The 23,793-nt window shown below is 37.2% G+C and overlaps 1 protein-coding gene across 1 annotated transcript; it reads left to right on the top strand.

Moving 5' to 3' along the window:
- The first annotated feature begins 9,497 nt into the window (after window positions 1-9,497).
- Window positions 9,498-11,178, top strand: LOC132099288 (uncharacterized). Its single transcript, XM_059505720.1, has 4 exons — window positions 9,498-9,852; window positions 10,301-10,452; window positions 10,663-10,837; window positions 10,979-11,178. Exons 1-4 carry the CDS (start codon window positions 9,603-9,605, stop codon window positions 11,176-11,178), a joined length of 777 nt encoding a protein of 258 aa, XP_059361703.1. The 5' UTR covers window positions 9,498-9,602.
- The last annotated feature ends 12,615 nt before the right edge of the window (window positions 11,179-23,793 follow it).

The following is a 23,793-nucleotide window of genomic DNA, read 5'->3' as shown; positions in this document are numbered from 1 at the left end:
CTTTTAACATTCTCACAAAAATTGTGTTTGCATCAGAGTCTAAAGACCCCTCTGTCTTATTTCTTCGGCTAATGTAAATGGCCATTTTTGCTTGTCCAAAGAGAAAGTTAAACAATTGGCATTTCATTCTCCCCTTTTGATTGTACCTAAAGCCAAAGATGAAGTCTTGTTTAGAAAAAGCTTCTCCAAACAATTGGAACATTTGCTGTAACAGCTCGAATAAAAAAGACAATCTAACACACTCCAAAAAGCAATGAAAGACTGTTTCTCTGTTTAAGCAAAAGGGACAATTATCATTAACATTAGGGTTGATAACAGAAACAAAAGCATTTACAGCCACACAGCCATGCAGTACTTTCCACTGTAAATCTCCAATCTTTTTTGTCAACGGTGGTTTATAGATCGTTCTCCACACAGGTCTGATTTCACTGTTGACCTTTAAATGAGCTCTCCAAGGAGTATCAGCTTGACCATTTAGTTTGTTTTTGTTCAAAATTTTAACAAGTATGTTATACATTGTTTTGCCCTCCATAACATCCAACTCATTAGTGAGAGTCTCACTGAGCTTTAACAGTTGACCAGTACAGTTTTTAAAATCAGGAGAAAGTGACAAAACAGGAAAAGAGTCTTCAACATTTGATTGACAAAAATCATTACAGGGACTCTTTAATAAAGAGAGTTCAGTTTCTGTGAGTTCACACTTCAGAGCCTTAAGCATCTGATTCAAAAGCCTGGTGGATCTAACTCTCACATGAGAAGCCAGACCATCAGAATCAGTTAAATTGGGTCCACATATGTTAACTACATGTCCCAGAGTCACTACCCCAGCAGAACGGAAAAGCTGTAACACAGAATGTCCTGTTGTGCGCTCAACATTAAAACGGGATCCATATATAATTGGCTCTTTCAGCAGCCACGAAAGGGAAGTACAGTCTTCTGCTCTTTGTTTAATAAACAGCCCCCACACTGTGAATAGTCCAAGGTAGAATTTAGGGAGATTTCTTATTTTCGAGGCATTTGAGTCCATCAAAAACAAAGACTCCTCCTCGGCTCAGTATTGTCCGAGCCAAAGGTCTCCAAACAAGGTGTGCAGGTCCAGTAAGGAATCTTTGAATAAACTGGAGTCGAAAGGCAGCCCCTCTACTTGCAAGATGAATAAGACCTTGCCCTCCATCTTCCTTTGACAGAAAAAGAACACTTTGAGGAACCCAGTGCAGACGATCCCAGAAGAAGTCTACAAGTACTGACTGTATTTTACTAAGCAGTTGTGTTGGAGGTTCCACACAAGTCAGACGGTGCCACAACATAGAGGCCACCAAGTTGTTGATGATTAAAGTCCGTCCTCTAAAGGACATGTGTGGCAAAAGCCATTTCCATTTTCTTAAGCGTCCTTCAACTTTCTCAAAAACATTTTCCCAATTTTTACATACAAATGAGTTATCACCAAGATAGACACCAAGGTATTTTAAACCATCTTTTTTCCACACTAACCCACCAGGTAAGACAAGCTCTTTGCTCAGCTCATCACCCACGGCTAGTGCTTCACTTTTTCCCCAGTTAATTTTTGCTGATGACAAAACACCAAAGTCATTAATAGCTTTTTTAAGGGAACCCATATGGAAAAGATATAGATAAATTTTACGAAATGTTTATATCTTTTATCTGAAATTAGTAAGTAATATATATATCAGTCAAACAAGACACAAAATCCTTAGTAAAATTGTGTAATATAAGATTTAATATAATTTGGGAACTTATAATTACTATATATGACAGTAAATCCACATACAATATTTAAGATTTTATGAGTAATTCTATCCAATAAAATAGTCAAAAATTATTTTTTATTCACAGTTAGATTATCAAGTTCTTGTGTATGCAGCAAATATTCAAAATTGTCATGTAAAAATAAAAAAGACCCAGTCACTCATTTCTTGCCGTAGAAAGATTTAATTTTGCACTTAATTAGTATATGACATTATACAAGTTGCATATTTACATTTTAAATTTAAGTGGCAATACATATTTTTAAATTAGCTAAGTTCATTAAGATGCTACTTTAATAATTGTTTTGAAACCATACCTTGCACTTGTGTCCTTTTGGATGTTACAATGAAATACATAAATGTTGAAGACATGCATTGCAAGATGTATTAAAGAAGAATACATTTACATTTTGTAGTAAACTTTTCACACTGCTGTGTGCTTTTTCATTATAATTTTGACAGATTCTCACATTAGATTACAGTAACAGTAGAAGGAATTAGTTACTTTCCAGCTCAGCAACCCTGAATGAATAAGTGGCCATCTTCACATTTAGTTCATTTACAGTAATATGTCTTAAGTAGCCGACAAACAATTGAGCTGGACTGTCGACACTGAATATACATACATGGTCTAACTACCTGAGCAGTGTTTATGGCTTTGTGAAAGCCTGTGGGAAAGAGGACAGTTGACATGTAGCTCAGTGGAGTTTTGATAAGAGAACCTCTGGCTAACTTCTGCACTGTGCAATTACCATAGTTTCCTATGGCATATAAACACTGATCACCCATGTCAATAAAGTGGGACACTCTAAAAATACTCCCATCCTCCAAAAACACAATAGAGTTGTTTCTTTGTTTTGTTTTGCTGTAGGTATGACCATGAACAGCCTCTCCATTTACAGCAATTCTCTTGTAGTAATGTACCACAGAGTTTGGGGAAACCTCTCTCACTGTGTGTAGGGCAGCTTGATCACTAACAGACATTAATCTTACATTTGGTGGACCAAGGGCAGTTACCTCAGTGAACTTCGCAAACTTCTTGACATGATGCTTTTCGGTTCTCATTTCATTACAGAAATCTGTAACTTCTGCAGGTGCATTTGTTAAAAATTGCTTTGCTAAACGGGGAAAAGCTCGGGAAAACAGAACTCGTTTGCATATTTGTTGTGGTACAGCTTGGCTTCTTTTTACTTGTTCCAGGAGGTATCCATTGAAATCTTCAAACATAAAGGCTGAGTGCGCCCACAAAGGACCACAATGCACAACACTTTTGCTCAAATGCAGAAGTGAATGAACATTGAATGTCATGTGCTCTTCCCCATACAGCGACTGCACACCTCCAACAAAGTACACTAATGCCTCATGGGCATGATTTATCTGTTCTGTATTTATTTCAGATCCCAACAGAATGCTTATGGCCTCTATCAGTAATGCCCAATGACAGTGATACTTCTGTGGAAGTATGCCTTTTAGAACTGGCAAGCTATAGTACAGAAGCCAGTGTTGCCACTCATGGGCTTTCCAGAATTTGCGTTCAGTCAGAGATCTTGGAACTCGAGCAACAATACCTGGAGGTTTTATAGACAAGAGGTGTCTGTCCAAGATAGCTATTTGTGTGCCAATGTACCATGGCTCAGAATAATTTTTTGAATCGATCCATAAAGTTGCCATTTGTCTGCACACGCCAAGCAACACACAATGCATATAGTCAGGGACCATCCCATTGATTACATCAAAGTTTGGTAAATCTACAATGGCAGATGGGCCCTTTATGCCCAATATTGTTGTCCCTTCTCTTTCAGCAATTTGTCCTATCTCTACTGTGGTTTTATGATTTCTGTCACTTGGTTTTTCATCTGCACATGTGTAAACCCTTGACTTTCCTTTTCCTTTCCTCATCTGCACCCCAGGGTGAAGGCAGACTCCGCAGCCATATTCACCATTAAATTGCTTAAAATTTTGTAGTAATGGCCTTGCTACTGCATCACACACACAGCACAATGGGTGCACCTTCACGTGTCTCCATGACTGATCACTAGGATGATGCCACTCAAAGCCAGCTTGTGAAAGATTGGCACATTCCTCTACAAATGGTTGGAAGTAGCAGGTCATGTCTGGCTTTTTTGCTCCAAACCATAAAGCACGTAAAAGCACATGCTTATCTCTACTCTCAGGGGGTATCTCATTAACACAACACAGTATAGGCCAAATACTAAATTTAGAGGACTGAAAGACTGGTACACCATCACAATTAAATGTAAGGGAGAGGAAATCCTCTTCACTGTTTGATTTCAAGGTCTGATATAAGGTCCCATCACATATATCACTTATTACATGCCTAATACTATCATCAGGACGAAAACAGAGATCGTGCATACCTTGATTCTCAAGAACATCCTTCAGTTGATCCTTTAATGGAATACTGATAAAGAAATGTCCTTCCTGTAAACTGTCTTTTACTGTTATGGACGAGGAACATGACACACATGTAAGTGTTTCTTCTTGTGATTGTGAAGTGCCAAGGTACTTAGTACATACTCTGCAGTAATGATGGCGTTTTAACTGATCTATAATACCAGCTAATGGTTTCTCCAAAAAATACTTGCTTGCTGGTACTGCATTTGTCCCAGCAGAATGTAACTTTAGAAGTTTCAGCAGGTCTTCCATCAATACACCTGAGGCCGGTTGCACCAGCTGTGCGTAAGTTATAACTTAGCCTAGTTTTGACGTAAATGGACACTAAGTTACGATTTACGGACTACTAAATATTTTTGCGTTGCACCATTAAACTTAGTTTAAACGTAACTATACGTTGTAACTAAATATTTACGGAAGCCTCAGTCCATGAATAACGGTCGGAATAAGATGTCAGCCAGATTAGATCACATTGATGAGCTCGTATTTGATCATGAAGAACCGCAAGTTCGTCAACAAGTTTTACGAGACAGACATCATCCGTTGGATATTTATGATGATGTCGACATATATGCTCGTTTGCGCTTTAAAACAGAGGGCATAATGCGGATAACGGACATGATAGCGTCTGATATTCAGCACGAGACAGACAGAAACGGCGCTCTCTCCCCAAGCCTCTCTGCTCACAGTCTTTTGCATTTATTTTGTTTGTTATGTCCTGCCAAATCTCACCTTTTTTCCGGTTTGTGACAGATGAGTTTAATTTGCTTTCAAGGACTGTTTTGTTTTCTTTGTATCCATCAATTAAAATAAGAATTTCTTCATGACTGAAATTTTTCTTCCTGTTTCTTTTCTCCTCCATGTGTGGGATAGATATTTTCAATTAAAAGTGTAATGTTTTGAGTTCGATAACGTGTGCTTTAATGTCTTTTTTAACTTTCAGTTTAGGCCAGTCAAGAATGAGTTTCAGCTGTTCAGACTATTTCCTATTTACCTATTAGAAGGCTTGTGATTGGGTTAAGAAAAATTACGTCATTCTATGCGACAACGCATTACTTTACGGAGAGCTTACGACCTACTAGCTACGTTCTGCCTTAAGAATAAATGGTGCAACCGAATAAAGTACAGAGTTAGTTATAAACTAGCTAGTAGTTACTAAGCCTCTAGTTTGGACTTTACATTCCAGTTTAAGTAAGAACTTACGAACGGCTGGTGCAACCCTACCCAGTAGTGTTGTGTCTCAATGCAAAGGAGAAAATATAGATGCAACTTTGCCCTTCCGTTAGTCCATGAGAGTGGATATCATCACGTATTTCTTGAGGGGCATTTTCCTAAAATTACAGAAAAAGAAGCACCATTTTAAAACTTATAAGGTTCTGCTTTACCATAAAGGTAACCTTGTTTTGCTCTACTGTACTTAGCACAAAAATTTTAATGGAAGTCACAACACATGCAAGAAACAAACAAAAAGAGGAAAGACAGACAGTGTCTTTACACATCTAAAGCCCTCTTTAGATGCCTCTGTTTTAAATAATTTTAGACCCATTTCCAAGCTGCCATTTTTATCTAAAATCTTTGAAAAAATCGTTTCAACTCAGTTAATCTCCTTTTTGAACAATAATGACATTTTTGAAAAATTTCAATCAGGTTTCCGTTCCCTGCATAGTACTGAGACTGCTCTGATCAAGGTCACCAATGATTTACTACGTGCAGCTGACTCAGGAATGTTCTCTATTTTAAGTATTCTTGACCTCAGCTCAGCTTTTGACACTGTGGACCATGATTTGTTAATTAGCCGTCTGAAAAACTATGTTGGTATCAGTGATGTTGCCCTGTATTGGTTTGTCTACTATTTATTGTATTTTCTGATTTTATTGTTGATTTTTCATTTTCATTTACATTTTTAAGTATGGATCATGTTTGTTTCACTGTACAGCACTTTGTAACTTGTTTTTGAAAAGTGCTATACAAATAAAGTTATGATTATGATTATTATTATTATTATTACTATTATTATTATTACTTCCATGAGCTGCAGAGATAAACAAATTATGTAATTAACTTCATAAATGTGTTTACTGTAGTTTTTTCTCACCTGCTCCAATGTGAAAGGTTCTGCTCTCTGCTCTTCTCTTTGGGCATCTTCATCACTTTCCTATGAAGGACACAAATCAACAACTTGTTGGATAGATAGATTGACAGAGTGATAGAGAGAGATACATATAAATAAAGAGAGAGAATATTGTAGTTTTGTCTCACCTGTGCCAATGTGAAAGGTTCTGCTCTCTGCTCTTTTCTTTGGGCATCTTCATCACTTTCCTATGAAGGACACAAATCAACAACTTGTTGGATAGATAGATAGATAGAGTGAGAGAGAGAGAGCAAGAGACAGAATACTGTAGTTTTGTCTCACCTGTGCCAATGTGAAAGGTTCTGCACTCTGCTCTTCTCTTTGGGAATCTTCATCACTTTCCTAGGAAGGATACAAATCAACAAATTATTAGATAGACACGAGTACACGCGCGAGAGAGATCACTTCCGGCGCTTGCACAGACAGAAGCACCTGTGCCCTCAGAGTACTTGGACGTGGCTGTGGTTAAAAGAGGTAAAATTATATAAATACTGTTCGTTTTCTCACACAAACCGCTCGTTTTGTGTCTAAGCAATGTGTACTTACATTTACGAGTCATTAAATCATGTTTAATTTGGACTTCTCTCTGCATGCTCTTTGAGGTGGTGACCATAGACCTGCATTATATGACTGACAGACAAGAACGGTTTGACCAAAAAATATCAAAATTGAAAATACTGTGGGAACAAAGACACCTACATCTTGGATGCCCTTAAGGTAAGCTAAAACATATCAAAATTTAATTTCAAAGTGAACTATCCCTTTAACAACACAGAAATGCGATACAATCACATAGGAAATTCACACATCAAAGTTGTTCTCAACAGATATGAGCTGCAAATATATTTTAATCGCAAAGGTAAAACAGTTAGTAATAAGTATCATCTTATAAGCTACATAACTTTTACAATGTAACTATCACTAATAAGATCAAGAGGACATGAACCGGATAACACTTACATGTTGTTGCGCAGTATGTTTTTCGATGTCAGTCAAAGTTCTGTTGATTTTCCTAAAGAAACAGTGGACAGTAACGTTAAGGTAACTAACGTTAACTGGGAACGAATCACTGCAACAATGGAGAACTCAATTTTAACATTAAGCTCGTTTTTTTTTATTTGAAGTGCTGTCAGTACAGAGAACAACGACAAAAATCGGTGTTTCCTACACCATGTTATCCTCTTTTTAAAATTTGCACCCTTTGGACTTCAATGGGGCATGCCTGCGTTTAGCCTGCTTTAACATCCTTGATGTGTCATTACAAGTGCACAGCCATGTGAGTGAGTTTATTTAGAGTGAACACAGTGAATCTGACTGCAGTAGATGTGAAAGATATTAATAAAATTGATGTTAATTCTGCCAGCGAAAATACCTGAAAAACTTCCTGTTTTCGGTCAAAGTCCACAGTAGTCGATTGTCAAGTTCAGGCGCGTTCTCTTGAATTGCTTCATCGCGCGGTTGAACTCGACAATTGACTACTGTGGACTTCAACCGAAAACTTCGACTGAAGTTTTTCAGGTATTTTCGCGGGCAGAATTAACATCAATTTTATTAATACAGGTTTAAACGTGCCCATTGAAGTCAACAGGGTGCAAATTTTAAAAAGAAGATAACACGGTGTAGGAAACATCGATTTTTGTCGTTGTTCTCTGTACTGACAGCACTCCAAATTTACAAAAAAATGAGCTCAATGTTAAAATTGACCGGAGTTCTCCTTTAACCAGAAGTTACGAGCTGGATTAGGAAACAGGTGTAATTACAAACCTTTTTTTCCATCTTGTCAAAGTACGTATAGGAACATTTTCTCTCAACCAAACCTTTTCTTTCGTGTTAGCAGTAACGTTGTGCTTTCTTTTCGACATAGTTACCAGTATTAATGTCTATTAGGGTTGCTGGTGAAGCTAGCTAATGTCATTGTCAACTCGATGTGACCATTGTACCGCTAGAAAGTTACCGGAAACTTCAGCTAGCTAACATTCCCGTTCCTCAAAAATAATGACTACAGAGCAGTGCGAGGTTGTGGGTAATGCGCATTCGCAGGGCCGCTAGATAGATAGATGCAGAGCCGTTAAATATGATTTTCAACGGCTCTGGATAGATGGCGAGAGAGAGAGAGAGAGCGAGTACACTGCAGAACACCGTAAGGAGGGAAAAAAGTACGTTAGAAGGTTGAAAAAGAAGGCATCTTTTGAATCACGACCGACGAACTGCCAACAGACGACATAGTTTGGTAAATCTAGAGTTAACATTACGATTTAAGCTTCAATGTTTGAGCTTAAATTTGAAATACATTTATTTAAGTAACAACTGATTTTTTTAATGGCGAACGTTAACTGGTTTAACATTACATGTTACAGTTGTAACGTTAGTTAGCTAAATTAAGTTAGCTGCACAGTCACTTTCAGCTTATATTACCCAAAGTAGTGCATTTTAGCAAGATTAGTTAAGTTAACGTTAATTATCCTTATTTTTGATAATATTTATATGATAATAACACAAGTGTAACGTTGGATGAGTCTTAGATTATAACAGATCCAGTAAGTTAACGCATTGGCAGAAGGCAAAGATAACATGGCAAAGTTAACATTTTTTCAATGTCTGCATAAATAGTTGGTCTCCAACATTTTATTTTCATGTCAATATTACGGAACCTTTGTTTTTGATTCTAAGGTTTTCAAACCAGTAAATAGAATGATTATTTATATGTTTACTACATTTGGTTGCACTGCCTTTGACCAAAATATTCATGTTCAAGAACATTTTGTAGTCAGTATTACAGTTAACGTTAATGTGCTTTCAGTATTTCTCTAACGTTACTGTCTGTTAATAGGAAACACCGGACCCTTTCTGGTTGGTTGTAGGCTATAGAAGCACCTGTCAGGTAGGACCGGGCTAACGTTATATGAACGAAATTAATATCACAAGAATCATAAAGACATATCACATTATCTGCTCACCTCTATCTAAATCTATCTAAATCACTTAACCTATCAATAACCTAATCTGCAATTTTCAGATTATATTCCTTTGGATATTTCAAATCAAATTTAGAAAGAAATGTTTTTAATATGTGCTTGATATTATCAATTTAGACAACAGAATTGTGTATCACAATATATTCAAAATGGGTCTTAAATTTCATTTTGAGTGGCAATAAAGTCTTAAATATAACTTGCCTAACCCTGCAGATACCTAATATTAGAAGGGTTTTTTGTCAGAATACTGATGTTAAATGTTAGCTTAATAACAGTTTCTGTCTGCCAGTCATTTATTGATTGCTAAGCCAAACAATGATTTTTATTTATTTGATAATTTTAGAACACATGGAGAGGAAGTTTGCAGTGGTGCGGTGGAGTGAAGGGGAGGATTTTGGGAAGCTCAGTGACATAAAAACTGATGTCATAAGGGGGTATGATGATTCCAAGATGGACCAGGATGGGAATCCCTTTGCCACCTACTCAGCCGTAATTGAATGGCGCCATGGGAGGAAACAACGAGGAGGCTGGCCTCACTACAGAGGCACTGTCATTTTTGTTAGTGGTAAGTTAAGAGTTACTAACTTACTCTAATTCACACAAACACAAGTACTATGTGGTTTTGACACTGTAAGTGCCACAATCAGTATGTCATCTGACAACTATGTCAAAAAATGAACTAAAAATGTAACTATGTTAAAAATGAGATAAGATAATACTTTGACAGTTGAAACCAGGTTGAATAAAGCTTTTTGAATAGTTGTTTATGTCAGGTGTCATGTATACCTTATGCATAACCCCCTGAATATTTGCGTAGAGTATACATAGGGTATGCAAGTATACAAGTATATGAGCAATGCATACAGAGCATGCATGCAGTGCTTGCACTTATTTTGGAGCACACAACACATCACTAACTTCACGTATATTTTCAGTCTTAGTGTTACAAGAGGGTGATCTGGTGTAATCAGCTGTTTGAGTATAACTCTGGTCTATTTGCTTTTGTTTTCTAGCTACTCGTTTTGAGACAATCCGTAAACTGAACTCACTGCTGAAGGAAGAAGAACCTACAGAGCTGACAAAGAGGGCCTCAGTGGCCCCCCAAAAATATGGGGACGATTCAGATTGCTCAACTGATATTGAAACTCAATCTCAGCAAGCAAAGGTGATGTTAATTTACTTTTAGCTCCTATGCAATGACCATATTTCCCAGTGGTACAATGTGTAAGGAGTTGGGACTATTGTGTAATAGGCATTACTATCTAGCTAAATCTGTAAGGATTCTTGATATTGATTCTCTTGTACATAATGGCTGCTCAACACCAGCAATAGCTGTCTTTTTATTTTGGTTTAGTTTTTTTCTCTTGACACTCAGAAGTCAAAGGCTCCCAGGAGGATAGACCCTGCAGAAGAGTTTCTTAGGCTATACGGTCAATCACAGCCTTCTTCAGATAATCACAACAGTCCGACTCAGACTGTGGTTGAATTAAAGCAGGAGATCAAGGACCTGAAAGAAGAGAACGCGAAGTTGAAGGAGATTGTTCTTCAAGGTATCATTGATTCATATCAAATACTGAACCATCAGACAAGTAATAAACCTTTCTCTAAATGACTGTAGGCTGAATTGGCTGTATTGTCCTAAAGGAGTGATGATAATAATAAATTATTTGTTTTTGATGTACTGTGTCTAGATGTGCCAGGACTCCTACTGAGCTTGAGGAATATAATAAAGAGATCCAGGGTGGAGCCTACCAAAGCATTACCGGCCCTTCCAGGGTCTCCGCAGTCCAGGTCCAGTTCTCCATGTGCCACTTCGCTGTCCCTCCCCAGATCTACGCTGTCCAGTTCCACATCTGTGTCTCCATCCCTGACTGCCTCCCAGTCTTCTTAGGTAATTGTTTTTTAAAGAATAAATAAATACAGCATATAAAATAGATATACTGCTTGCCAGACTTGCTTTTAATTCAATTCAATTCAATTCAATTCAAATTTGCTTTATTGGCATGAATGTAACAACAATATTGCCAAAGCGTCCCACAAACCACATAAAAACAATCAACCCCATACATTTCATTAAACAAGTAATTACAGTGTAAAGTAATGAGTATGGCAGATCTAATGTGCTTATATGTCTAAAGTCTGTTGGGCTGAAGAAGTCAGACATACTGGTATTTTAAACTTTAATGCTCACCTTGTGTCCAGGTTGAGATCCATCCTGGGACCGGAGTCATGGTTGAGAAACTGGCGTGGGCCTATGCCATCAATGCCAATTCGGCAACAGTCTTTGTGAGGCATCTGCTCACCGCAGTCTTTCCAGTGGAAATACTGCTGGTGAGCAATCTTCGGGGGAACAAACGAGGCGGAGGAGAGGCTCGTCAACCATTAGACAAAAATAATTTGGATGCCATTTACAGCATGTTTTCTTCTTTTTAATGGGTGTTTGACCAATAGTCTCTGCTTTTGTTTGTTTCCTGATTCCAGCCTACTGTAATAATTTTTGCATTGTTTTTTTGTTCATGTTTAGGTGCAACTCTTGAGAAGTGGCCAGGGACCCAGCTTTCCAGCATTGGAAGTACGATCAATGCCAAGATTACAGAACTCCGGTCAAAAAGTAAAAATGCTGGTGTGTACACAGCTCCACATTAAACTGTTTTGTTTGCTCTGAGTTTCACACAGGTGTGTCACATAGTCCTTGGCCCTGGGGCAAAACAGGTTCTGACTACTGTCTACTGAAAGTATTTACTGCTTAAAGTGCCTGTTTATTCTGAGGTATCCAGTGTGCAAAAGAACAAAACTGGCATATATGTAAGCCATTAAGGCATTTTAAGTTTACATTCTATGTTTTTTTGTGTACTTTGCAATTTCAAAATCGAGTATACTCAAAATATCTAAGTAAACAGTATAGGCAATATTAGCATTATGCTCAGAGCGATTGATTGCACTTAAGCCCCATGCCTCGTTCCTTGAATGTGAATACACCTGTTTGTATTGACAATGTTTAGTTGTTGGTGACACTGTTCCCATGTTAGAATAGGAATAGGATACGCATGTGCTCCTCAGGTTTGTATGCAGGCTTGTAGTGTGGGAAAATATCAAATTGTGAAAGATATTCCTATGTAGTCACAAGTTCATTTAAATCTAATATTTGAAAACAAATTGTTCTTGGGATTAGGGTTTACTGCTGTCAGTACTGTAATCACAGAAGAGTTTAACTGTTAATAAAGACTATTGAAAAGATATCCTAGCAGCTTTGTTTTTACTATTACAGATGTATTCGGACTGCATTTATGTCATTGTGTGGTAGAAAGTAGTTGATCTGGGTGTTGACCAAACCCTTGCCAGTTTTAACTCTGCTTCATCAAATGTTTTTGACTGTAGAAACTCATATGAAATTATAAAATTATTTTATACATAAAAAGTATGTTTTTAATGCTGCTATGTTCATTGTCTGACGTAAGAATTTTATTTAAAAAACATGAAGACAGCATAGTTTACATGAAAATATTACAACGTAATAGACATTACATACAAAAAACCTATATAGAATGGTATATATTCATATATAAAAAGTATATGCTTTTATACATACATGGACATGTTACTTGGCTGACATATAACAAACTTATAAAAAACATATAAAGAAAGCATAGGTTACGTTTAAATTAGATACACTTTACGCACAAGAAAGATGTATGTAATTGTAAATATTATATATAAATTTTATATGTCTTTATAACTAAGACATGTTTTATATAGTAATTAAAAATGCAAAAATGATATGGAACATATACGAAAAACATACTTTGCCATGTACTATCCTTATAAACAGCATATATATTGTTTGTTTGATTCATACTTAATTCATATAATTACGTTGTATGAGAAAAATGCGAAAGTGGCCACTTTCATGAGTAAATCATAATATGAGACATATAACTCTCATAAGACATATAATGCATATAAAACATAAACATTTACTATTGTAGGCAATAGGAAATTCTTACAAGTTTTTTCTGTTTCTTTTCCATATGGGAATTAACATCATTTTGTTGATTAACAATGACAATGACATCATCAGCATAGGCCGATAGTTTAAAAATTGACTCACAACCAGGAAAAATAACACCAGAAAGGGACTGTCTTAATTTATGCAAAAGAGGCTCTATAGCAATAGAGTACAGCATTCCAGAAAGTGAACAACCTTGTCTGATCCCTCTTTGGACCTTAAAAGGAGCGCTTAAACCACCGTTGATCTTTAATAAGCTCTCAATGTCACAATATAAAACCTTGATCATGGCTATAAGATTAGAGTCGAAACCAAAGGCTTCGAGTGTTTGCCACAGATATTGGTGTTCGACTCTATCGAAAGCCTTTCCTTGGTCTATTGAAATCAGACCAATTTCATAGCCTAATGAACTGGAGAGGTCCAAAATATCCCGAATTAGGAAAATATTATCAGATATCAATCTGTTGGGTATACAATAGGTTTGATCAACATGAATAATATCTTCCATCACTTTTTTAAGTCTCATAGCCAACACCTTAGACAAGAGTTTGTAATCGGTGCAGAGCAGAGCCACAGGTCGCCAGTTCTTAATTTCTTGTAAGTCCCCTTTTTTAGGGAGGAGTGTAAGAATTCCTCTCCTGCAGCTGAGTGGTAAGTGTCCTTTGGTTAAACTGTCTCTAAGAACATCCAACAAATCCTTGCCTATGATAGGCCAAAAAACTTTGTAAAAGTCCACAGGAAGGCCATCGAGGCCTGGAGCCTTTCCATTTTCTAGGCTTTGTAGTGCAGTATGTAGCTCCTCAGCCGAGATCCTTGCCCTCAGCTCTGCGTTGGCCTCCTCCGTGACCTTAGGCAGGTTCTCGTAAAAGCACTGTGCCACCTCTGGATTTTCTTGATATTCTTTTTTAAACAGCTCTTCATAAAAAGTCACTGCGCACTTACGGATTTCTTCAGACTCCTTTAGCAGCTGTCCATTGCTGGACCGCAGAGAGTGTATAAGTCTTTTCTGTCCATTTTTGCGTTCTAAGCCAAAAAAGAAATGGGAGGGTGCATCCATTTTAATCACGTTTTGAAAGCGGGAACGTACAAGGGCACCTTTAGCAGAAAAACCCAACAGATTTGACAGAATTTGATTTTTTCTTTTTGAGAGCTTTAATATGTTCTCCATTTCCTGTGAAATCTGCCAAATCTTGCAGCATCACTATTTCATTCTCCAGGGCTTCCATTGATTTAGTCATATCCTTTGTGACATTTAGAGAATACTGTATACACAGCTGTTTAATCTGAATTTTTCCTATGTCCCACCATTGTTGTAAAGATGTATACTCAGACTTTGTCTTTGAATAATTGTTCCATAAAAAATTAAAGACCTCTTTAAAAACTTTATCAGAAAGTAATGTTACATTAAAGTGCCAATAAGCGCTCTTACATTTCACATCTTTGATGAAAATTGAGACGTGTACAAGAAAATGATCAGAAATTCCCACTGGATGTATTGAGCAACTTTTAAGAATATTAATTTGATGCTTGAAACAATAAAATCTATCAAGCCTAGCCATAGACAGGACATTATCTTTGACATGAGTCCAAGTATATTGACGTTGAGTAGGATGAAAAACTCTCCAAATATCACTCAGATCATGCATTTCAATTAAACTAGTTAAAACTCTCTTACTAGGTCCATGAGGTTCTGGATGGTTTCTATCTAAGGATGCATTGACCGTGCAATTAAAATCACCACCCAGAAAAAAGTAACCATCATTGTTACAGTTATTAATAGCAGTGTTCAGAGTATTGAAAAAAATAGCTCTTTCTATGCCTAAAGTTGGAGCATAAACATTGAAGAAAGTTATTTTAACATTTTCAAACACAGCTTGTATTTTTAACAAACGGCCTTCGATTATTTCATCAATATCACAAGAGATAGGTCTAAAATCTCTAGAAAACAAAATGCCAACACCACCACTGTTACTACTCTTGTGACTGAGGAAAATTTCCCCATCCCATTCTTTCCTCCAAACAGCTTCATTGTCCTGTGTGCTATGTGTTTCTTGCAAAAAGATTACATTTAGCCTCTTACTCTTGAACAGATTGAAAAGAGACGCTCTCTTAGCATCCTCCCTAGCACCATTAATGTTTAAAGAGCCCAGTTTTTTTTAAAGTAAAGCTGCTTTCAAATAACACTTGAAAATAAACAAAAAAGAAAATAATAAAAATAAATCTCTTAAACATCATTCTTTAGCATCACTCAATTGTGCTCTTACTTTTACAAGCATTTTTTTAGACGGTAAATATCTTGATCAGTAAAAATGCATTGATCACTTTGTTCAGGGTTTTTCATAAGCAGTCTGACAGAATCAAGAAACAACTTTAGATCAGGGAAAAAGTCCTCAACTTTAACAGATCTCATTCCTTTTGTGCTTTGTAAAAAGGAACGAATCTTAGAGAAAGGGTAAACACAATCCATATCCACCTGCGTGTCACTACTTCCCTCATATTCACTTTCTTGCGTTTCCATTAAACCATCCTCAGACTGAGAGGAAGCACCCATTACATTTAGCTTTGACACTTTTGTTACTTGTTGCAAATTTGCTTTGTTTTCAAGATTTTTCCTCTTAGTTGACATTTTGCCAACTTCCCTGTCAACCATAGCATCAATATCGTTACACAACACAGATTCCGCCACTCCGGTCGCGGTTTCACCCACATTTAAATCTGCATTTAAATCACTGCATGCTTTCTGTTCTCTTTTTTCACTCACTGTGCTTTCCAACACTTCGTTCTCCTGTTTGTTATCTTCATTACTTTCTCCCTGCACAATTTGTACATTTCCTGGTGGATCCTTCGGTAGAACATCACTAGTGTCAGCACTAACAGACACCTGTTCCGCTACATTAGCGGCTAACTGGCTATTGTTTGTTTTGTCCGGACACGCCCGAATCAGGTGACCCACAGCTCCGCACCCATAACACTTCATTGTTTCTGAAGTAACATGCACGGTGTAATCAAAATCATCTACTTTAAACTTAAAAAAAAATCAAGTTTAATTCCTCATTACTCTTTTTAGGGATCATAAGTACTTGTCTCCGAAAAGACATTACATGTTTGAGATGTGGAGATTTGGAACTGATAGGGATCATTTTAATCGGAGAAACTAGTTTTCCATGTCTTCCTAGCTCCTTCTCTAACATCTAGAGACAGAACAGGTGTAAAAGTACCTTGAATCACTACTCCACTCTCAAGCAACTGGTTAGCTTTGTCCACACTATCCAAGAAAATCACAACAGCACTATTCATTCTTGCAGCAGATTTAATACTCTCAAACCCAACAATTTCGCCCACCGCTAAACTACATTCTTCAACTGAACTCCCTCCAGGTGGGGACAAACGAACAGCATGCTTGCGCGTCAGCTTGTGAAAGCTGAAATTCTCACCCGAAGCCATGCTAGTCAGCAACGCCGGCAGCACTCTTCGTTACCAAACAAACTTTGAAAACCTTATGAATACACAAATACAGGCAGAAAAAAAGGGGGGGGGGAGACCAAGAAAAACGCGAAAAGAATAGTATAAGAAAAAACTTACAGTCTACAACACGCTCTCAGCAACACACACCACGCTCACATCCGCCAAACACTCAGAGGGAGAGAGCGAGAGAGGTTTAACAAGACTTTATTATTTACATAATACAATCATTATTCACAACATCAAATACTCGTTGATCAAATTAAAAAATAAAAAATTCAGAACCAACTGGCCCTCATGAATTTCACACAAAACATTTTTAAGACACCAAATATCATCAAAACAGCCCTCATTTTTTATAAGATTGTAATATACAAACTCTATGTTCAACCTTCCAGCTACAAGGTTCTTGAACATTAATTCAGCATCAGTACTAAGAAGATTCAGCCCTTCATTCTTTCTCGTCTTCCAAATTGCTAATTTCAAGTAGTTTAACAAACACGCTTTCCTTCTGATTAATAATCTGTACATCACACTCCCAATAAACACTTCCTCTAACAATTTCTCATCAAATGCTTGAAACCATCTATCAAGAAGATTAAAAAGACCTCTCAACCTATTACATCTTAAAAACAAATGTTCCAAATCTTCTACCATTCCACAAAACCTACACTGTTCACCCACTGCCGGATTCAGGTGTGCCACGTGTCTGTCTGTAGCTATCGCCCCGTGAATAAGCCTCCACTGCAGATCAGCAGTGCGCTTCTCTATGGGAGGCTTATACAGGGCTCTCCACCTGTCCCTCACAAGGAAGTCTGGCTTCAACAAACCTGGCCACCTGGAGGCTTTCTGTCCTTTAAGAGAGTTCTGGTGTAACACTTTGACTGTGGAGTGATATATTGCTTTTTTTGATGCAGACTCAAAATATTCTAGCTGCGGGGTTTTAAAAGATAGAATTGACCCCACATCTTCATCTTCATTTTCGGTCTTTATAAGATGAGAGATTTTAATTCCTGGGAGTTCCTGTTCATTCGTCATGTCCATCAAAGTTCCTCTCCCAATGTACTTTCTGTAACTACTTGGTAAGGTACTGACAATCCCCTCCATCAACTTTTCTGTCAAGCGTGAAGATCTTAAGCCAGTCAGTTCTTTAAGCTCCTCCAATGACTTCCATCCATCTCTATTCAAGAGGTGTCCCAGCTTAACAATGCCATTTCTCTGTAGGCATGCACTCACACTTACAGAAGACAAAAGTCTTGTTTGAAACATTGAATTAAAAAACAATGGTTCCTCTAGAATCCAGCTCCCAGCTTCATCAAACTCTCTTTCAACTTTAAAAACAGTTCTCCATGAAAGCAACATTGTCCGGTAAAAATGTGAAAGCTCAGAAATGTTTATCTTCTCCAAGTTCATTAAAAATAAATGTATATCCAATCCAAGACCGCCAGTTTTTTGAAGAAATGCCTTTGCTGTCTGAGACCAAACCAAGTTCTTATGGTAGAGAAGTCTCTGTGCTGCTTGGATTCTGAAAGCACAGATTCTGCTCCTCACATCCACCAGACCTTGGCCTCCTTCTTCAACTGGAAGATATAGTGCTGCTGCGCGAATCCAGTGTTCTCCACTCCAGAAGAAGTTCACAAAAGTCCTTTGTATCCTGCAGATCAGCTCATCAGGAGGCTCCAGTACCACGAGTCTATGCCACAGGATAGAGGCAGCCAGGTTGTTTACCACCAGTACTCTTCCTCTGTACGACAATTGTGGTAATAGACATTTCCATTTAGACAATCGAGCATTCACCTTTTCCAGCATTCCCTCACAATTTTTTCCTTTAAATGTTGTATTTCCTAAAAAAACACCTAAAAATTTTAACCCTTCTCTTACCCACATCAATCCACCCGGTAATTTTGGAGGTCCTGACCCTCCCCACTGACCAATAATAAGTCCTTCACTTTTCTCCCAGTTCAATTTTGCTGAAGATGCCCTCTCATATTTTCTAATAATTCCCGTTAAAATGTCAACGTCATTTTGATTTGTGATAAAAACCGTGATATCATCCGCATAGGCAGATAATGACACCCTACTATTACTATTTATACCAGGAAGTAAAATTCCATTCAGATCCCTCCTTATCCTACACAACAATGGCTCAATAGCCAGACTATACAACTGTCCAGAGAGTGGGCAACCCTGCCTAATCCCCCTTGAGACCGGTATCGGTGCACTTAATCCTCCACCTGCTTTAAACATCACAAAAACATTTGAATACAACAACTTAATATAAGATATAAAATTATCTCCAAATCCAATTTTTTTTAAAACCTTAAAAAGATACACATGGTCAACCCGATCAAATGTTTTCTCTTGGTCTAAACAAAGAATACCCAGGTTTGAATTATTAAATTGGTTAAAATCAATTACATACCTTAATAAAAAGAGATTGTCCATGATTGACCTTTTGGGAATGCAATACGTCTGATCATTTTGAACCAATAAATCTAGATAACACTTTAACCTATTCGCTAAACACTTTGACAGTATTTTGTAGTCCAAGCATAATAGAGAAACTGGTCTCCAATTCTTTAGAAGACCTAGATTTCCTTTTTTCGGAAGCAAAGACAGTACAGCTCTTCGGCAGCTTATAGGAAGGGTTCCACTTTTGATGCTTTGAATGAGTACTTCATACAAATCCTGTCCTAATATATTCCAAAAAGCTTGGTAAAACTCAACTGGCAGTCCATCAATACCCGGAGAACGTCCTCTTGATAGCTGTTTCATTGCTTCTGTAATCTCCTGAAAAGTTATTTGACTGTCTAGTGATTTTCTCTCCTCTTCTTCCACCTGAGGTAAATCACTCAGCAAATCAGAAGCACTCTCAACGTCACAGTTCTCAGCGTCATACAAGTTTTTATAAAAGTTAGCTGCCAGCTTCTTTATTTCCACCGGGTCTGACGTTATAGTCCCATCAAGCCATTGAAGATGATATATTTGCTTTTGTTGGGAGCTTTTCTTTTCAAGGTTGAAAAAGAATGATGTAGGAGCGTCCATGTCTTTAATAGAACAGATCCTCGGCCTTACAATTGCTCCTTTCACCTGCTCCTGTAATAACGAGCCAAGTTCTTTCTTTTTCTTGTTCAACAGCTCACTCTGCCCAGTTCCATTATTATTAAAAATAGTACTTTCCATTCTTTGAATATCTTTCTCCAAGCTTTCTACTGCAAACTTCACCCTTGATGTATTATATGAACTGTAATTTTGACAAAATATTCTTATATTTACTTTACCAACATCCCACCACTGACACATGTTTTTAAAAGAATCTTTCTGCATTTTCCATCTATTCCAGAATAGTTGAAAACTATCACAAAAAAACGCATCTTGTAATAATTTAACATTAAGATGCCAAAAATAATTCGGCTTTTTAATTGTTTTCATATTTAAACCAAATGGTGATCTGAAAACCCAACAGGTAAAATAACAGCATTCATCACCTTATTATTCCATGCTTTATCAATATAAAATCTGTCTAGTCTTGCCCCACTAACCCTATTATCAGATGCTTTAACCCATGTATATTGTCTAATCCCTATATTTCTTTTCCTCCAAATATCAATCAAATTAAGCTCTTTTATTATTTTTAATAATACCACACTTGATTCATTATGAGGTTCTTCCCCATTCCTATCAATTATAAAATCAACAGTACAATTCCAGTCCCCTCAAATGATAACACACACCTGATCTCCAATTTTTTGAATAGCATTTTTTAGTTTCATAAAGACCTCCACCCGCTCAAGCCCAATATTTGGTGCATATACATTCACAAGCACAAACACAGTTCCCTTATATTCTAAATGCACTAATAATACTCTTCCCTTTACAACTTCTTCTACAACTAAAATATTTACATTTATATTTTTTGAGAATAATATGGCTACACCAGAACTCAAGTTTGTCCCATGGCTTAGCACACACTTTCCTTCCCACCATCTATCCCATTCCGACTCATTTTCTGTAGTAGAATGTGTCTCTTGTAAAAAAACAATATCCACCTTCTTAATTCTAAATAATTCTGACACCATTGCCAACTTATTTCCATCCCTACCCCCATTTATATTTAAGGAGCCTGCTCTCAAAAACTCCATAAAAAGGGAAAAAAATAAACAGGACAGAAAAAGAGTGAAAGGACAAAGAAAAGCTGACACCCTGTGTGTTTAATCATTTTGTGAAGTGTTCGCTTTACTCTTTCTTAACTTCGTTAAGATCTTCCTTAACCGAAATCTTTTCTGCTTGCTAAGAACCTCATGACTAACGTTTCTTTGTAACAAAGTCACAGACACTATAAATTTCCTTATGTCTGGGAAGAAATCTTTGACTTCCACAGTCTTTCCAAAAGTTGCATCTAGAAAGTCATTTATTTCTTGCAGTGTATATGTGTCCTCCATGACTTGTGAACCAATATCTGAAATGTCAGAGACATTATCATCATCTCCCATTTCAGAACCAGTACACACTTCAACACTGTTAAATACTTCAGAATTATCAGTTTGAACCATTTCAACATTTATTTTTCCTTTGGTGACATCATCAGTCATCACACTACTTTCCTCCATTTTAGATACATCGTTTTGTCCAATAGAAATCTCCTTTTCCTCAATATCATCGTTCTGATCATTACTATCAATTAACTCAGCATTAACAACGTTCCTTTCCTCTATAACCTGAGCTAATACTTTCTTATGATTTGTTTCATCAGTATTACTCTGAACATGCTCCTCTTGTTCCTGAACATGCTCAGCAGAAGCACTATGTTCAGCTGCCTCTTCCTGTCTATCCTGGGACTTATGAGGGCACGCAATCCGTTTGTGATGTATATCCCCACACTCAAAGCATCTCATGCTGCCAGTGTTAGCGTAAACCATATACGTTTTTCCCTCGTGGCCAACTCTAAATGACACGTCCAATTCCGGTTGATTCAAAAACAAACACTTGCCTCCTAAAAGACATAACGTGCTTCAAAGCTTCGTTTCTGCATCTCAGTGGAATAGTTCTAATCCCACTCGCAAACTTTCCATATCTCGCTAACGCTCTTTCAATTTCATCATTATGAATGAAGGGGGGAACGTTAGACACGGTAATACGGGTCGTTGGCGTCACCAGCGGTGAAATGGTAAGAAAATCTCCACCTACCACAATTCCTTCACTTATCAGCCGATTTGCCAGTCCCTCCTCCTTTACAAACACCACTACCGCCTTGTTCATCCTCGACGCCGAGGAAATGTTTTCGTGAGACTTTTGACTTTTAACCCCCTTTTATTACAAAATATTCAAGGTTTAACTTAGGGCTGGGCGATATACAAAAAAAAATGATATCTCGATATTGTCAACATTTTTACGATATTCAATATATATCTCGATATGTTTGCATTTGCATTTAAATAATAAAAAATAAAACATGATTTTCTTTTGCCCATTAAAGAACAAAACAAAAAAACTATTTAGATTAAACAGCTAATTTAAGCAGTTAAAAAATCTAGACCAAGAGATCACTTACTGCTTTTTATTAATGAATACATGTAGGCCTATATGTAACTGAAGCAGTGCAAATTAAGTAACAGTTACAGAAAGTGCATTCTTCTTTTTAGTGCATGCAATTCACAATTTAAACTATGCAACTGGGATAAGTATTTTATTTTAATTATTTTAACAAGTTTTTAAGCTAAGAACACAAGTCTGTCAACTGTCTGCGGTTTTAAGAGAAGCTCTGTGGCATGAAACTATGTTCTTACTGACACTAAAAACCCCTCTTAGATGGGGAGCTAGTTGCTGAAGCACATAGCTATTTCTTATATATAAATATATATAAATGAATACCAAAGACTTTTGCATTCTCTCTGTCTATGTTATGGAAACTGGTAAACATATCAGTGAAATTCCCCAATAGTAATTCCAAATGGCCATAGCCTATGTTTCTCTATTCAAACATCAGCGGTCGAGTAAGTGCATTTATTTTGCGATCACAAACGCAAACAATACAGTTGAGATCTCACGACAGAACACAGACCGGCTGAACGACGATTTCATTAGATCGCTCTATTCCAGCTTGTTAGTGTTTTCAGATTATCGTCAGCGGCTCTTCCGCAATGAGGAGTGAGCACGTGCGCATGGCAGAACACCGGGCAGAAAATGTATCCTTGTAACACTGGAGCTCTGATTCGGAGATTTAAACTCTTGTTATCTGGCAACCGCTATCATTACAGCTCTCGTAGTAGAGGGGCATAGAGCAGTCAGCAGTTACAGGTTCCTTTTATGGACATTCGGCGCGTTCTTTTGGGAAAGTATGCTTGAATTTGAAATATTCGATATTCCCAAAATATAGTTTAACTAGACCTTACATAGAATAAAAAGTAATTTAAAACACAAACATACAATAATAAATAGCACAGAAAACGAGGCAAGACAATAGCACAATTAAATATAAATTTGCAAAGCACCATCAAAATCAAGTTCACATATGCACTGGTTAACTCCCCAAATGTGATTGAAAGTCTCCAGGTCTTTAACCAAGTTATAGTATGCATGTTCCACCTTTAATCTAGTTTTAATTAACCCTTTTAAAATTAACATTACATCAGTTGACCCAACATTATTTATTTTGCTTTTACGTGAAATCCATATTCCTATTTTTGCTTGCCCAAACAAAAAATTAAGCAAAACATGGATCTGCTTTCTGTTTCTGCTATACTTTGGCCCATATATAAATAACAAGGGTGAAAACACTTCTCCCAAAACTGTACACCATTCTTCTAATTGAGAAAATAAAGGCACAAGCCTCCCACACTGAAGAAATAAATGAAAAACAGTTTCAGTCATCCCACAAAAAGGACATCCCTCCTGAACCTGGGGATCGAGGTGTGCTCTGTATCTGTTTGTAGCTATTAACCCATGCACAACTCTCCACTGAAGGTCTCCGGACCTTTTTTCAATGGGAGGCTTGTACAAGGCCCTCCAGCAACCCTTCAGGGGAGGGCCTGATCCGAA

This window comes from Carassius carassius, chromosome 22, assembly GCF_963082965.1.
Source record: "Carassius carassius chromosome 22, fCarCar2.1, whole genome shotgun sequence".
NCBI classification, from domain to species: domain Eukaryota; kingdom Metazoa; phylum Chordata; class Actinopteri; order Cypriniformes; family Cyprinidae; genus Carassius; species Carassius carassius.
The sequence above is the reverse complement of the archived record's forward strand: the minus strand, read 5'-3'. Positions and strand labels throughout refer to the sequence as shown.